The sequence below is a fragment of the Thrips palmi genome, unplaced genomic scaffold (genome assembly GCF_012932325.1).
Source record: "Thrips palmi isolate BJ-2018 unplaced genomic scaffold, TpBJ-2018v1 HiC_scaffold_19, whole genome shotgun sequence".
Taxonomy (NCBI): Eukaryota; Metazoa; Arthropoda; class Insecta; order Thysanoptera; family Thripidae; genus Thrips; species Thrips palmi.
The window spans coordinates 13,151,518-13,169,349 of NW_023144628.1; the positions used below are offsets into that span (position 1 = coordinate 13,151,518).

Below are 17,832 nucleotides of genomic sequence, written 5' to 3' on the forward strand. Positions count from 1 at the left end.
AAAGCGTGGCAGCTCGGCGTGCAGGCGGCTCATGGCGGCGTGGACGTGCCGCAGCCGGGCCTCCATAATCGTGAGGGCGGGCTGTTGGTCGACCAGGGTGGCTTGGTGGGACTGGAGTGACTCCACCTCGGTGACCAACAGCTTGTTGGTGGCCTCCAGCCGGGCCACCTCCTTGTTCAAGGTCTGTTGATCTGTGGAGTGGATATTTGAGCCTGTGTTGGTCTATTGAGACATGCTCGCAGACCTAACTCCGTCTTATGGGTGTTCGTGTGATCTCGGTCAGCGTGGTTCTGTCTCGGACAGGGTGGCCAGTGAAGAGTCGTGAGGTGGGCTTAGTGTGTTTATTACCTTCTTGCAATGGGAGGGAACCGTACACGACTGACTTGACGGACGGCGGTCAGCTTCTTTTATACCCGCGCCGCTGATGGCCAAGGGGTTGTGGAAGGGGTGAAACGGTGGCCGTGAGAGAGAGAGAGAGAGAGAGAGAGAGCGAGGGGGGGGGGGAGGGAGAGAGTAAGAGAAAGTCGGGTGCTCGCTCGGTGAGGTGGCTGGTGCTCGCTTGGTGAAGGTCGGCAGAGAGTGAGAGTGTGAGTGAGAGAGAAAGATGCTCGGAGGGAGAGAGATAGATGTTTGGGGAGACTAAGATTTGTTACTACAGATTCTGGAACGTTGTGTTCAGGAGAGACGCTTGAGAGCCAAGAATGTGGCCAAGCTGCCTCCTTCCGACCTCCAAGCTTGTTCCAGGACTCGTTACGACCCCCTCCACGAATAGGTAGCGCAGCCCTCCTTGTAGGACCGCGTCTCGTCCATAGTCGTGGTGACCTCCGACCTCATGCGGCGGCTGGCCCACAAGAACAGCCACCGTTCTTCTCCTTCCTCTAGATGGAGCTCCAGCCAGCCGTCGTGGTCCCGGGCCACCATGACCCAGGACCTTACAAGGCGGCCGCGACGCCGCCGCAACTGGATCTAGTGAATTTTGAGTGAGGCCGCAGGGGGACGAACCAGGAAGCCGGCCTCCCGAGCACACAGTGTTCCCCCCACATGTCCTGCCGGTGTCCTTCAAACACCTCCTTCTCCCTGTTATGGGGGATGAAGTGATGTCCCCTCCCTGGAAACAGAACACCCTTAGAATCCGCCCGCAGCACCCCACTCCCGAGAAACAAAGGCCAACACTTACGGTTCAGATAACAGAGCCCTCACCGGTCACAGAAAAGGCGAAAGCCCTCCCTCGAAAGCCGTCACGTTACTGTTATTTTGTTATACAAAACAAGAGCAAGAGTAAGTAAAACGATTTTTACTAGTGTCGTGGCACAAGGTACGATCTTGCACCATGTCGAGGTATCTTTACAAATTCAGACGACCAAACGCCGTGGTGAAGGCAGCGTGCACCAGTGACGAAGTTGGCTTGGAATCTTCGATTTCGGCGATGGGCTGGTACCGAACCTGGAGAGTTTCTTTATCAATCGGAATCACAGCCGTAACCTTGATCAAAGGGTTCTGAACCAATTCCAGCAGCTCTCCATACGTTTTCACGAAGTCCATGGTCGGTGTCAAAGTTTTTTCTTCCAGTGTACCGCAGGAAACAGAAACGAAACAGAAACAACTCGTAAGTCCTTGGCTCCATGAATAAATGAATGACATCAGAAGAAAAAACTTACAGAATGAGTTGAGAATCAGCTTGGCCAATGTCCTTTTCCCTTGATATTTTTCCACCTTAGACTTATCAATGACTATTCCATCTTTCTAAAATTGATCTTTCACAAAAGCATCTTTTTCATCCTCAGTTTTGACATGTGCTGGCCATCCAGTGGCCTCTATTTTCAACGCCATGTTTTTGCGCACATAGGCAGAAAAGAGCCCATCTTCACCTGTCTGAGGGGTATTGCTTGACACCCGGATACTGATGAACTTCAAAAATTTAAGTTGTGACGTAACTCTTTTGAAGAGCAACTTTCACTTTTCAGGAGCACACCAAGTTCCTGTTATAACCCTTTCATTGTTACCCTGATTACAATAATTGTGATTTTTGATTTTCAGCACACGTTCTACACAAGGGGGACATTAAACTTATTGCAACATTTGTAAGGCGGGACAGGCAGGAACAAATCAGGGTTAAGGTAAGAAACTTATGTTAACCACGCACCGTTCTACGGTTCAGGTTTGGGCATTTCTGGTTCATTTTCAAGGAAAATTCTAGGGTGGCCGAACGGTTACGCCATTCGCAGCATTGCATTTGGACACAAATAACATACAAGTTAATTTCTGAAGTTCTGAACCAATTCCAGCAGCTCTCCATACGTTTTCACGAAGTCTATGGTCGGTCTCAAAGTTTTTTCTTCTAGTTTACTCCCTGAAACAAAAAAGAAACAGAGACAACTCGTAAGTCATTGGCTCCATGAATGAATGACATCAGAAGGAAAAACTTACAGAATGAGTTGAGAATCAGTTTGGCCAATGTCCTTTTTCCCTTGATTTTTTTTCCACCTTAGACCTGTCAATGACTATTCCATCTTTCTCAAATTGGTCTTTCACAAAAGCATCTTTTTCATCCTCAGTTTTGACATGTGCTGGCCATCCAGTGGCCTCTATTTTCAACGCCATGTTTTTGCGCACATAGGCAGAAAAGAGCCCATCTTCACCTGTCTGTATTGCTTGACACCTGGATACTGATGAACTTTAAAAACTTTAGTTGTGACGTAACTCTTTTGAAGAGCAACTTTCACTTCAGGAGCCCGCCAAGTTCCTGTTTTATTGTTACCGTGATACAACATTTGTGATTTTTATTTTCAGGACACGTTCTACACACTAAACTTATTGCAACATTTGTAAGGCGGGACAGGCAGGAACAAATCAGGATAAGGTAAACAAATTATGTAAACCACGCACCGTTCCACAGTTCAGGTTTGGGCATTTCTGGATCATTTTCAAGGATAATTCTAGGGTGGCCGAACGGGTACGCCATTCGCAGCATTGCATTTGGACACAAATAACAGACAAGCTAATTTTTTCATGTTTACTTAAATCAGCCTTGTAATAACATCTTATAGCCGAAGTTTGGCCCCCACAGGTGGCTTCTCGAAAATTTAGGGGTTCAACTCTTTTTACTGTATTCTTTTCGAAGAAAGCTTTTACTTGCGGATCGTGTTTCATATCCAGCTTAAATTCAAAGGCCCATTTTTTAATGACAACATAGCCTGCTTCTCTAAATGCAGCAGAACTTTCTTGATTGCGGAGATACGGTTCGTGATTTCCTCCCCGGAGCTGCTTTCTGAACTTTTCATTTTTCATGCAATTAGGACAATTGTGAAAGTAACACCCATGATAATTGTAAATCTTTTCCTCTTCCGTGCCATCAGGGAGCCGAACTTTGCAAGAACCATCTACTTTTCTATTTAAAACTATTTTTTCACGCCCATTTTCAGCAGTCTCTATTTTACCTCTGTTCCTGCACTGTTTGTCACCGAGGTGAAGTCACTCCAGTCCCCCCCAAGCCACCCTGGTCGACCAACAGCCCGCCATCACGATTATGGAGGCTCAGCTGCGGCTCGTCCACGCCGCCATGAGCCGCCTGCACGCCGAGCTGTCACGCTTTCTGGTGGGCTGGACTGCGGCATCGCAACACAACCTCTCACCGGCCCTCCTCACGCCCAAAGACTTGTACACCTCCCTTCGGGCCATCCAGGGCCAGTTGACGGCGGGCCGGGCGTTGCTGCACCCCGTCGACCTGGACTCGCTGGGGGCCCACTAGGCAGCCAGCCGCGGGACCACCGTCAGGATCAACGAGGGCAATGCTTCATATTGATCTTCCGGTCACGCACCCCGGCCTGGTATGTAACATGCTCCAGGCCGCGCCGCTTCCAGTGGCCACGGCGGCTCCGGGAATCTACGCGGACATCATCCCGCCATACCCGTTCCTCGCGGTCAGCCTGGATCACAACTTGTTCGTGGAGTTAGACCACGAGGACCGCCGGAGCTGACTGCTGAGCTGACAATAAAGTACAAATATCTCTGTGTTATTGAAGTATAGGGGTTTAGGAGCCATGACAGGAGTGCGACTTTGGAACCTTGTCGAGGTATCTTTACAAATTCAGACAACCAAACGCCGTGGTGAAGGCAGCGTGCACCAGTGACGAAGTTGGCTTGGAATCTTCGATTTCGGCGATGTGCTGGTACCGAACCTGGAGAGTTTCTTCATCAATCGGAATCACAGCCGTAACCTTGATCAAAGGGTTCTGAACCAATTCCAGCAGCTCTCCATACGTTTTCGTGGTCTGTGGTCGGTGTCAAAGTTTTTTCTTCCGGTTTACCCCCAGAAACAGAAACGAAACAGAAACAACTCGTAAGTCATTGGCTCCATGAATGAATGAATGACATCAGAAGAAAAAACTTTCAGAATGAGTTGAAAATCAGCTTGGCCAATGTCCTTTTCCCTGGATTTTTTTCCACCTTGGCCTTGTCAATGACTATTCCATCTTTCTCAAATTGATCTTTCACAAAAGCATCTTTTTCATCCTCAGTTTTGACATGTGCTGGCCAACCAGGGGCCTCTATTTTCAACGCCATGTTTAGTGCGCACATGGTCAGAAAAGGACCCATCTTCACCTGTCTGAGGGTTGTACTGCTTGACACCTGGATATTGATGAACTTCAAAAATTTTAGTTGTGACGTAACTCTTTGGAAGGGCAACTTTCACTTCAGGAGCACACCAAGTTCCTGTTATAACCCTTTCTTTGTTACCGTGGTTACAATAATTGTGATTTTGATTTTCAGCACACGATCTACACAGGGGGACAATAAACTTTTACAACATGTGTAGGCAGGACAGGCAGGAACAAATCAGGATAAGGTAAAAAAACTTATGTTCACCACGCACCGTTCCACAGTTCAGGTTTGGGCATTTCTGGTTCATTTTCAAGGAAAATTCTAGGGTGGCCGAACGGTTACGCCATTCGCAGCATTGCATTTGGACACAAATAACAGACAAGTTAATTTCTGAAGTTCTGAACCAATTCTAGCAGCTCTCCATACGTTTTCACGAAGTCTGTGGTCGGTCTCAAAGTTCTTTCTTCAAGTTTACCCCCTGAAACAATAAATAAACAGAGACAACTCGTAAGTCATTGGCTCCATGAATGAATGACATCGGAAGAAAAAACTTACAGAATGAGTTGAAAATCAGCTTGGCCAATGTCCTTTTCCCTGGATTTTTTTCCACCTTGGCCTTGTCAATGACTATTCCGTCTTTCTCAAATTGATCTTTCACAAAAGCATCTTTTTCATCCTCAGTTTTGACATGTGCTGGCCAACCAGGGGCCTCTATTTTCAACGCCATGTTTAGTGCGCACATGGTTAGAAAAGGACCCATCTTCACCTGTCTGAGGGTTGTACTGCTTGACACCTGGATATTGATGAACTTCAAAAATTTTAGTTGTGACGTAACTCTTTGGAAGGGCAACTTTCACTTCAGGAGCACACCAAGTTCCTGTTATAACCCTTTCTTTGTTACCGTGGTTACAATAATTGTGATTTTGATTTTCAGCACACGATCTACACAGGGGGGACAATAAACTTATTACAACATGTGTAAGGCAGGACAGGCAGGAACAAATCAGGATTAAGGTAAAAAAACTTATGTTCACCACGCACCGTTCCACAGTTCAGGTTTGGGCATTTCTGGTTCATTTTCAAGGAAAATTCTAGGGTGGCCGAACGGTTACGCCATTCGCAGCATTGCATTTGGACACAAATAACAGACAAGTTAATTTCTGAAGTTCTGAACCAATTCTAGCAGCTCTCCATACGTTTTCACGAAGTCTGTGGTCGGTCTCAAAGTTCTTTCTTCAAGTTTACCCCCTGAAACAATAAATAAACAGAGACAACTCGTAAGTCATTGGCTCCATGAATGAATGACATCGGAAGAAAAAACTTACAGAATGACTTGAGAATCAGCTTGGCCAATGCCCTTTTCCCTGGATTGTTTTTCCACCTTGGACTTGTCAATGACTACTGAATCTTTCTCAAATTGGTCATTCACAAAAGCCTCTTTTTCATCCTCCGTTTTGACATGTGCTGGCCATCCAGTGGCCTCTATTTTCAACGCCATGTTTTTTCGCACATACACTGCAAACTTGTCTTCTAAGTACTCACTTACAAGTGCATGCTTGCAAGTACACACTTACAAATGCATGCTTGGCCAAGTACACTCTTACAAATGCATGCTTGGCCAAGTACACTCTTACAAATGCATGCTTGCAAGTACACACTTACAAACGCATGCTTGACGCATGGAGTTATACAGCGTCAAGCATGCGTTTGTAAGTGTGTACTTGCAAGCATGCATTTGTTAGTGTGTACTTGGCCAAGCTTGCGTTTGTAAATGAGTACTTGCAAGCATACATTTGTAAGTGTGTACTTAGTAGACAGTTAGGTTTGTAGTGCGAAATTGAAAAGAGTAATCCAGAGAAGCTCTGACTCAGAAGAAAAAGAATAAAAACATAAGTAAGAAATGGTAATTTCTACGGGAAATATACGCTGTGGATTCGCCTCCGACCTTATCCACTGCGTATCATTCGCGTCAAAACTGTCATTTCTTGCTTCCGTTCTTGTTCTTCTTCTTCCGGGCCCAGAGTTCCTTTGGAACTTCAGATAAATGTCCAGCAACGACTTCATCGCTGTACGGCGAGGGTGAATAGACCATTCTAGTCGTGGCCGAGTGAAGAACAAGAAGAATCACAAAAGACTCGTTAAGGCCATTTGGAGTGCGTATTTTCACTGAAAATATGTTGTATTTACTGTAACATTTTCTCACTAACTTCTACCAAGCAAAGAATCTTAAATATTTAAAGTTAAAGCGCTAAAAAGTTGTCTTTTGTAATCCTTGTTCTTCACTCGGCCACGACTAGAGTGGTCTATCACTCAACTTACTAGTGTGCATGAATGCGGATGAGTACACCTTCCAAACCTGACAAATTTCAATATTTTGAACGCTTCCAGTTCTTACGTAGCGTTTCAGACGCCAGGCAACGGCAACACCTATTCACGCTAAGATTCAGTCACAAATGCTCGTTTGAATCAAATGAGGATACTGAGTACAGACATGGAGACAAGCTACCAACACGTCGGGAGACGCAAGGTTTACGACACCCTCCGGTATTTCAACACTTTACGACTACCGTATGTCTGTCTCATTCCCTCCATACTACATGACCTGGTGACAGGAACCGGGACCTTGCGTCTCCCTACGTTAGTAGCTTGTCTCCATGGTACAGGCGAATCTGTTCTCATTATTATTCAAATGATTCACTTCTCTCTTCTCGTGTTACGGAGGAGATTTGCGTGTGAGGAGTAGGAGATGCCCATACATTACGTGACGCAGTTTTGGATTCCCTAGTCTTCCCGCGTTACGCTAGCCCATTCCCCAGCCCCTCGCCTCGCCTATCGTAACGCCCTGTGTTTCATTTGAACGTGATTCGTTGGCCCCTGCTTACTCGCGGTGCTCACATTTCACGTGTAAAGCGAAACGCCACGTTGGCTCTGACATCGTTTCCCCAATGCTCAGAAGCCTAGGGACCGTCCATTGATTACATCACGCACTTTTGGACTCTTCTTGGCGGAGCCACCTTAGGGGTCAGAACTTCTCACCGTAGTGTGGTGAGACTCAAATTTTCACCTCTGTAGCGGTGAGAATCGAAATTCTCGCGTCATTAGCAGCGAGAGTCAGAATTCTCGCCATGAAGAGGTGAGGTGAGAAATTTTTAAAACGTCACATGGGCTTGCAAGAAAAATTCACTTTAAAATTTGATCAGAATTTTGATTTTTATCTCAAGACTGAGAAATATTTCTCGTCTAATTTTGGTCGCCAATCTCACCCTTCAGTTTTCAGTGTTCAGTTTATCGGACGTCAATTGTGCGAAAACGTCATATCGTCAATGAAGTGTCACCTCTCGTACGACTTTAACTCAGCATCCCGCGTAACATCTAGAGTCTTTTCCGCTCGTCATCGACTAATACTCTTTATTCTTGGTTTCAATTAGAAAATCATCTTTATTTTTAGGTGACATTTGACGGAGACGGAATGCAGCGTGTCTCTACCGAGGTGGAGGTGTCGGTTCCTTCGGGCGTGCTGAAAGATTGCAAGAGGTCGCGGTCCAACGTGGTGAACCCAGTGGCCGTCTCCGTGGATGGGCTCCAGCTCGAGGTGGGTGGTCGTTGTCAACCGCGTTTCTCCTTCTTGATTGCTAACATGTTATCCTTCACCCTAAGCCTCTCATTGACTGACTATTTCTAAGTGGCAGACGCATTTCTGTAAGCAACCATAATACTTAGTATTTCGTTCTTAAATAGTTATAAATTTATTTGTTATTTACTTAGTAAACGATAACAATCAGTGCAGTAATAAGCGATTGCTATGCTGTGGCACAAAGGTACCGAAAATTCTGTTAATTTTTTTTCGCCAAGATTCTCCGTAGCCCATGTATCAGTATGCTTCGTAGGACCGTACAGTCTTCTCCGTGGGACCTGGAAGACTGTGGAGTCCTTCGAAGATCACTGTAAGGTTCTAAGGAGATGTCTGTGCGTTCCCACGGAGAATACTGTTGTAAGGTCCTACGGAGAATATTGACAAGGAGGCTACGGAGAATTACCACAAGCTGCTTACAGAATTTTACGTTGCCTTTTGCCAGTGAAATACTAAGAAAAAATACTAAGTATTATGGCCGCTTACAGAAATGCGTCTGCTAAAGAGAAATGGTCTGAAAAAGGCGGAGAGCGTTTCGTGATCGTTTCTGACAGCTGACAACTTTTTTTTCAGGTGTCAGTGAATATCAAGCGAGATGATGAAAAGAAGCTGACCATCACACTGGACCTTACTGGCGTCCCAGTTCCTAATGAAGTTCTCGTGGATGGCGATGTGCTAAAATATGTAAAGGTCAGTATCATTAGAACATTCATTTTTAATTGTTTATCGTGCCGCGCAGGTGGGGAGCAATTGTCCCTTCATCATTTTAAGAGATTAGCCAAAATTTTAATGCAAGTCCGAAGGTCATGGCGGGGCACGCCTTTCTTCAGATTATATGAACTTTTCGTGCGATGTTGGGATGTTGCACATACTTGGGAGAAAAGTGCTGTTTAGACCGCTTAAAGGGACATACTGAAATGTAGGGTCAGTGGGGGTAAATATGGGACACGTGGCAAAAATGGGACAGCTGATTCTTAGTCAAGATTTGACATTTTTGAACGCATGACATACCAGATGTTATGTTTTTATTTACAAAATAACATTTGCTACGGCACAAGTTCTAAAATCTCGATTCTTGACTAAGAATCAGCTGTCCCATTTTCACCCCGTGTCCCATAATTAACCTAACTGACCCTGTGACCGAACCGAAAGAGGGTGATACTTTGTTGCATCACAGACAAAGCTGATTGATGCATCCCCAAGCTAAAGTAGGGACATTCTCGCTGATGTCTGGCCTTTTATCGGTCATACGTACATTTAAGTATGACCCTATTTTCGATTATACTTTTTGTATCACCGAAAATTGCACACAAAATCTATGTGTGTACTCAGTACACACTTCTAGGTCCGTGCTTACAAGCATGCTTTAAGCACGCACCTAGATACGTGCTTAGGCAAGTACACAACTAACTCGAAGTGCATGCTTGTAAGCACGCACCTAGAAGTGTGTACTGAGTACACACATAGATTTTGTGTGTGGTCAGATGTCTCAACCTTTCGAATTTCAGTGCATGATGGTGGGTTCTAAGTACGGTCTTCTTGTTTGCGCAGCCGCGGAAGGACGACGAGTCGTCGGAGTCGGAGGAGGACTCGTACGACACGGAGGACGACGTGCCCGGCGCCAAGCGGAAGGTGCGCAAGTTCTCGGTGAAGCAGACGGGCAACGGACGCCTGGTCCGCATGCTGCTCTCGGACGCGTACGCCGTCACGGCCAGGCTGACGGTGACGCACGTGCGGTCGCTGGGCGCGTGCCTCCACGTGGTGCGCGGCATGGGCGAGCTGTGCGATGTGGTGCTGCGCGCCGCCGGCAGGGACTTCCCCGCCCACAAGGTGAGTCTACGGTGCACTGCAAGAAAAAATACAACAAAGATTCACAAATTGCTGGCTGATCTTTTAACAGGATTTTTTGCACTATCAAAGTACAGCACAATACACAGTACAGCACAGTACAATGGAACCGGCATGACGAGTGCCGGGCAGTCAAGGCCTCGTTGTGGTTTTTACAATTCTTGTCGCACTTCCTACGATCCCTGTTGTGCTTTTATTGTACACTTGTTGTTGTACTATTCACACTTTTGCAGTGTGTCGCCGCGGTGGCGCGCACGTGCACTCTCAGAGCCATACTGACAGTTTTGTCTGCACTGTTTATTAGACATTACTTCTACACTCCTACACTACACACCTAACTGTCAACTAAGTACACACTTATAAATGCATGCATTTTAAGTGAGTACTTAGTGGACAGTTAGGTTTGCAGTGTAATTTCCTACTGGGAAATGCTGTGCAGGGTAATTCTTTCCCAAGTCACCCGAGGTCCCGAAATCGATGTCTCCGATTTCGACGAAACTTTGTGGGCGTGTTCCCTATGTAGCAAAGAGCTCCAGAAAAAATTTTCAACTTTTTTGGTCGGCTCAAAAAATTTTAATCACGTATTTTGTAAAAAACACTGAAACCTGCACTAAAAATTTGTTTATTGCCTGAGGGCGACCTGCCCGGTGGATTTTTCTTCTTTTCATGGTACTGAAAAAAAAGTCCCCGAGAGCCACTTCAAAAGTCACTTGTTCCAGGAGATATGGACCAAAAAATTCGTTTTTCGCGAATACCCAAAAAATGCATCCGAATTTTTCGATGATAATTTTTTTTTAGGAAGGTCCTGTGGTGGTCTATCACCCTTATTGGTTTTGGGTTTGGCCAATGGAAAACCGAATAAAAATTGCGTTTTCTTCGTTTTTTTCGCAGTTTTTGGCCCATAGTATCGCCATTTTAAGTCGGACTTAATGAGCGCCATTAGACTTTTTTTTCGCCTTTCCAAGACGAATCGATTGATATAAGGTGAAGTCAAATCGGAGTATTTTGAAAAATAGCTTTTTTTACGCATCTAGATTAGTTGGATCCCGATTGTAAAAAGGGCGATTTTTCAAAATACTCCGATTTGACTTCACCTTATATCAATCGATTCGTCTTGGAAAGGCGAAAAAAAAGTCTAATGGCGCTCATTAAGTCCGACTTAAAATGGCGATACTATGGGCCAAAAACTGCGAAAAAAACGAAGAAAACGCAATTTTTATTCGGTTTTCCATTGGCCAAACCCAAAACCAATAAGGGTGATAGACCACCACAGGACCTTCCTAAAAAAAAATTATCATCAAAAAATTCGGATGCATTTTTTGGGTATTCGCGAAAAACGAATTTTTTGGTCCATATCTCCTGGAACAAGTGACTTTTGAAGTGGCTCTCGGGGACTTTTTTTTTCAGTACCATGAAAAGAAGAAAAATCCACCGGGCAGGTCGCCCTCAGGCAATAAACAAATTTTTAGTGCAGGTTTCAGTGTTTTTTACAAAATACGTGATTAAAATTTTTTGGGCCGACCAAAAAAGTTGAAAATTTTTTCTGGAGCTCTTTGCTACATAGGGAACACGCCCACAAAGTTTCGTCGAAATCGGAGACATCGATTTCGGGACCTCGGGTGACTTGGGAAAGAATTACCCTGCAGTCATAATTCTAAGCTGATTCTTAGCACATTACGACACAAATTTGTCATAATGCAGAGAAATTCGGTTGTCTATTGCGGTTTTTTACTTGCAGTGCTTTGTACGTAGTGAAATCTCAATTTTGGAGATAAGTGAGGCTATTCCCCTTCCTCCGCGCGCGGTAAGACTCGGTCCGATGTTAAACTCAGGTTCCTGCAGTATAGGAGAAACCAGGACGGTCCTGGGAAATTCAAGGACCGAGTCTTACCGTGTGCTTCTTAGATCATTCAGCTTCTCAATAGTAAAATGTTTCGTCTTGCAGGTGGTGCTGAGCGCGGCCAGCCCCGTGTTCCTCCGCATGTTCACGGGTGACTTCGTGGAGGGGCCCGGTGGCGCTGGGGAGGGGAGCGCCACGGCCACGGCGAGTCAGGCTCGTGTCGTCGAAATCAAGGAAGTGTTCTCCGCCGCTGCCTTCGAGAAGTTGCTCGAGTTTCTGTACACCGGCAGCGTCGCCGACTTCAGCGACCTGGAAGTGGAGCTGCTGGGGCTGGCCGACCGGTACATCGTGGAGAAACTGCGAGAGGCGTGCATCGAGCGGCTGATGGAGGTACACGCGCTTAAAACCTTCCGAAGTATTTTGAGTACACACTAAAGTCCTTACGGATAGCGTGTTTGTAGGTTACGGATAGTTTTGTGCAGCCATATTACGGATCGAATTTTGTTTGTAATACGGATGTTTTTGTCTGTAATACAAAGATTTGGGAATCCGTATGTTACAACGAAATTATCTGTAAATTACGGACACCAAAACCTTTGTATTACGGATAAAAACATCCGTATTACACACAAAATTCGATCCGTAATTTAGCTGCACAAAACTATCCGTAACCTACAAACGCTTTTCGAAAGGGCTTTACTGTGTAAACGTAAGGTACGAAATATTTAGAAAGACTCTTATTGACTTTTTATTTCTTGCCGTAAAGGTTTTTGTACCATTTTCTCTCTAGCTATACACTATTTTGTTTAATGTCTAATGTATGTAGAACCGGACTGACTTTTTGTCATTTGCAATTTACTTTTAAATTCCTTCATTATCTATTGACAATAACGATCTTAATGGTGCATAGTTAAGGGGAAAATAGTACATTTTATGTTTGCTCACAAAACGCTCTAAGCAAGAGAGGAAACAGTCCATACAGGTCTGTGTGTACGGAGTATTTTCTTTGAAAGTTTATGTATGCTCAAAGTACTTTGGAATGACTACACGCTAAAAGATCCTTCGTTGTGGTGATCAACTTTATTCGATATGGCTTAATTCGATAACTGCAATCGCAAAGTCGATACCTACAACCAAAAGCTGGTTTCCACGACTCGACACTTGTAAGAGGATAACAAACTCCGCATACAAAGTTGTCCTCCTCAAGTGTCCGGTCGCAGCAACCAGCTTGGTTGTAGGTAGGATTGATTTTCCAATTTGCAGCTACACAGTAAACTTCTTACGGATACATCCTATCTGTATTACGGACATTTTTGTGCAATTGCAATTACGGATAGATTTTGCTTGTAATACGGATGAAATCATCCGTATTACAAAGAGTTTTACGTCCGTAACATACAGACGAAAATATCCGTATAGTACGGACGTAAAACTTTTTGTAATACGGATGATTTCATCCGTATTACAAGCAAAATCTATCCGTAATTGCAATTGCACAAAAATGTCCGTAATACAGATAGGATGTATCCGTAAGAAGTTTAGTGTGTATCAAACAATGTTGGTTCAGCACAAAAAGTTTTTTTTTTTTTTTTCGTTTTCTTTTTCTCTCCGTTCTTTTTATTACCAAGATTCTTTGTGAATTAGTTAAGGTAAACGATTAACAATTAATAAGCAGCCTGTGAACGAAGTAATGCTTTCTCATCCTAGAAACGTGACATCACGTTAAAACGACACTCTACAAAAAATGTCCTGTCAACTCCGTTAATTTATTACCAATTTTTGCTGTTATGCAATTCACGGCGTTTGCTGCTAACTAGTTCACGGCGTTCACTGTGATCTCGGTTACAGTGTTCGCTGTGATCTGGCCACAGTAAACGCCGTGAATTGGAGCCTGATTTGCAGCACTTCGGTGCTCAGCGGCGTCAAACTCACAGTGTTTACTGTGATCCAGATCACAGTGAATCGCGTGAGCAGATCACAGTAAACGCTGTGAATTGACCTACAGTGAAAACTGGTAATAAATTAACGGCATTGACATGACATTTTTGGTAGAGTGCGAATGTGCCATTATATTTCCTAAAACACGTTTCTGGGATGAGAGTGTTGTGCAAGTTGACGCCTCCTCGTAAAATTCGCAGATTTTTCTTCTGTATTGTCATTGGTCTTCCCTGTCGACAGGTGGACAAGGAGAGGGTGGTGGCCACGCTGCGGGCCGCGGTGGAGTGGCCGTTCGTGCCGAAGGAGGTCCGTCTGGAGACCACCAGGGCGCTGCTCAACGACTGGGAGGAGCTGACCGCCACCGCCGCGTGGAAGGCCTTCCGGACCGCGCACCCCGTGGCTGCCGCGCTGCTGGGCGACGCCTGGGAGGTCTACGAGAACTAGATTGCCTTTTCTCACTTTTTTGGTGACCTTTTCTGCATCAGCCGTTTTACCCTTTAACTGTCATTGTTTGCGTTTTAAATTTCCTCACATCCCAAGATGGGCCTACCATATCGCTGTACAACTCGAAAAGCGTACATTGTTAGCACTATGAAAACATTTAATGTTAACTTACAATGTTCGCTTTTCGATTTGTAGGGTAATAGTTATTTTGTCATTGCCACATGTTTTATACGTATGGATCTCGGTCAACCAATTGGGTTCCTTTCTACTGCCATGTTGCTGTTTCAACTATCTTTTACCTGAAAGTTGAGCTTACTACATCACTTGCTTGCAAGGTTGTCATTGATGAGTGTTTCATATATGAGAATTAACTTTTTTTTTTTATTTTATTATTATTTTAAATATCGCAGTTCGTGCCACCACCATGGCGAGATGCAGAAGGATATGTACTTACCTTACGCTGTTGAAGTCTTTTCACTTTTGTTTCAATTGACACTTTGAAATAAAGTTTGAAATAACGTATTGCCTATTTCAATCATGCACCAAGTCCCTCCTGATACGACGCTAATATTACATTCATCACTTTTGTCCAGGGTGTACGCACTTTCCCACACTCTCATTCCGGGAACGTGACATTACGTTCAAAAGAATGTGACAAAATGTCACATTCGTTTGAACGTGAACAAGCTAATTTATGGCTGATTCAATTCGAAACAAATATGATGCAATGCTCAAACGAACGTGACATTTTGTCTCATTCTTTTGAACGTGATGTCACGTTTCTGGAATGAGAGTGCAGTAGACGGGTCACTCCGTCTATTATCGACGCGGAATTCACGGAATCCTCAAGATTATAGAGTGTGAACAGTACGGTACCGAAACGAATAGAATCAGGCTAGATTCTATTCGATCTCGAATAACTAGAAATTAAAAATCTTTCGTGGTTGATCTTTGTGCTATAAGGTTGGTTAACGGATGAGGGGAAAAGTCATGAAATGCAAGAAAAGTTAGAATCAGCATTGAACCACACAGTTAACTGATAAAAACATTGCCGTAACTTAACGACACATTTGTTGCCAATTTTATCAGTGACAAGATGTTTTTAAGGGGAGGTTCTGGTGAAAATGCTACTTTCTCCTAAATAGGTTTCACTGTAAATTTGTTAAAAATTTGATGTCTTACCAAGTAATAATTAAATTTTTTCAATGGGGAGGCACAATCTGTGCGCTGAACCCAGTCGCAGAGCCATTTTCTTCTATTTAGGCTCCTTGCGCATACTATTTTGTCGTAAAAGGTTGGCCTTGACATTTTTCACTTCTTCGATTTATTTTTAAAAGATGCCGGCATGCGGAAATCAAAACGTAAATTACATTTTTAATCGCAAGCTTTCTAAAGAGTTCTTTCTCTTTTTTTTGTATTTGGTATTAAAAAATTGTGCTTTGGTTTGATGATTCTTCGATGGCTCTTCGAAAATCGAAACATAATCCTGACAGGCTGAAAATACTCAAAACACAAGTAAGGAAGTAGAAGATACTCATCAGGCCACTATGTCTATCATGGGATCATAGCTTATCCCATTCTTATATACCCAGGCTACAAATGAGTCATTTCTCCGCTATAGTCCTTCAGACTACGGAGTGAAATTTACGCTTTCCTCCATGGCTCCCAAACCAAGTCTGTGCACTGTGGCAAAAAGCTACGGAAAATTCTGTAAACAGCTTGTGGTAATTCTCCGTAGGCCCCTTGTCAGTATTCTCCGTAGGCTCTCACAGTATTTTCCGTAGGACCGCACAGTCTTCTCCGTAGGACCTGGAAGACTGTACAGTCGTACGGAGATCAGCTGGTAGAGTCCACGGAGAAGGCTTGCGGTCCTGGAAGACGTGCAACGCGTACGGAGATCACTGTGGCTGCCTGACGGGAAGACTGGCGGCCTACGGAGAATCTCACTGTCGGCCGGCTAGAATCGGTCGGCTGACTAATTGAGACCTGCTCATTAAATTCAATTAGAGTTGGAGGTATGCAGCATACGTAGCATATAGTCAAATTCTCTCCGTCACGCTGCACTCTTGCTAGTTGTCTCCGTGGGCCGACATCAGGATTCTGTCTAACTCCCACACTCTCTCGTCAGAGCAGCCGTCAAGCCGTATCAGTACCACATGGGCAAGCTCGAGTGGTTGGTCCGTGCTATCGGAGAATGCTCGCGTGCCTGTCCCTATCTCTAGCGTAGAAAACTGTACAGTCCTACGGAGATCACTGATGAGGTCCTACGGAGAAATGTCGTCACGAAGACTGTACAGTGTACGGAGATCATGTGAGTCTACGAGACTGTGCCACGAGAATCTGTACGGCCCTACGGAGAATTCTGTAAGAGCCTACGGAGAATATTGATAAGAGGGCTACGGAGAATCCTGGCAAAAAAATTAACAGAATTTTCCGTACCTTTTTGCCACAGTGTGCCCGAGCTGAAATTTTGTACAGTTACTAGGACCCAGGAAAGGTACTTTCTCAAATTTTTTCAAAAGTATGTTTTTGAGATCTAGAAAAAAAAATAAAGTCCAACTTTTTTCAAAAGTAAAAGTTTTTCCAAATTCTTGAAAAAAAAAAACCAAAAATGTTGTCCTTACGTCCCCTAAGATCTGGTAAAATTTCAAGTCCCTAGGCTGGTCAAGCCCTTCCCATCGATTGTGTACCGCTGGTACACAGCGGGTGGAAACTCCCTTAGCGCGGCTGGGACCATGTCTCGGGCTGCTCGCCACGGCCCGGTCGGCCGCCCGGTGCCCGAGAATGGGCTGCACCGGCCTCTATTATTGCTTAGAAATCAATTAAAAATTCGACTTTTGGAAAAAGTGGCCATGCTAAGCCACAATTCAGCCCCCGGCAACTCCCATGCCCGGGCTGTCCACACGCTCGCCGCGCTTTTTCGAGCGAGGGGGACATCACTCTTAAAAACTGTGACCCGACTACTCCCTGTTACGTTCTATAACGCTATTACGTAAGGCTTATTACGCTCAAAATTATCCATATTTAGCCAAAATCGGACCCTAAATAGGGAAAATTTTAAAAAAATTTGGCTATTACGCTATTACTATTACGCGTAATGCTAGGAATCGGTGACCCGACTATTACGCGAGTGATTTCCCCCTCGTTTTCGAGCGCCGGAGCGCTGGCGACGCCGTTCCGCGACATTTTAAGTTCCAGTACATATTGAATATCAACTAATAGAAACATATGATGACCTCTAGGCGATGTAAAATTTCACGCAGAATCGTTTTCTATACTCTGTTTTCCAATATAATGAACGGATCCGGAAATAAATGCAAAATATGATAACGCTACGACGCCCATTTTGCCCGCCTCACATTTGCGAAACCACCGCACATTTGTGAAATAATTTGGATCAGTTGTGCGTGTATTTACTGAGGCCATCTCGTTTGTTTTTTGTTGTTGAAATCTTTGTTCTGTTTGCAAGTATTGTGGCAAACAATTAATTTTTGAAATTAATTTAAAATTTTTAGAGGATTTTCTATTT

The 17,832-nt window shown here is 44.4% G+C and overlaps 1 protein-coding gene across 19 annotated transcripts; it reads left to right on the top strand.

Moving 5' to 3' along the window:
* The first annotated feature begins 1,525 nt into the window (after window positions 1-1,525).
* On the top strand, window positions 1,526-14,345 carry LOC117646290 (speckle-type POZ protein-like). Of its 19 annotated transcripts, none has more exons than XM_034387134.1 (6): window positions 1,526-1,606; window positions 8,051-8,194; window positions 8,807-8,923; window positions 9,785-10,063; window positions 12,027-12,311; window positions 14,100-14,345. In XM_034387134.1, exons 1-6 carry the CDS (start codon window positions 1,541-1,543, stop codon window positions 14,301-14,303), a joined length of 1,095 nt encoding a protein of 364 aa, XP_034243025.1. In that variant the 5' UTR covers window positions 1,526-1,540; the 3' UTR covers window positions 14,304-14,345. The 19 variants fall into 19 exon arrangements, with proteins under 19 accessions (XP_034243025.1, XP_034243027.1, XP_034243041.1 ...); XM_034387136.1 differs by lacking the exon at window positions 1,526-1,606 and adding an exon at window positions 3,774-3,827; XM_034387150.1 differs by lacking the exon at window positions 1,526-1,606 and adding an exon at window positions 5,519-5,616.
* Window positions 14,346-17,832: the final 3,487 nt, after the last annotated feature.

Coding starts and splice junctions, on each gene's coding strand:
- LOC117646290 (XM_034387134.1), top strand. CDS start 1,541: ATGGTCGGTGTCAAAGTTTTTTCTTCCAGTGTACCGCAGGAAACAGAA. Junction 1,607..8,050: donor AAACGAAACAGAAACAACTC/GTAAGTCCTTGG, acceptor CTTTATTTTTAG/GTGACATTTGACGGAGACGG. Junction 10,064..12,026: donor GGGACTTCCCCGCCCACAAG/GTGAGTCTACGG, acceptor TTCGTCTTGCAG/GTGGTGCTGAGCGCGGCCAG.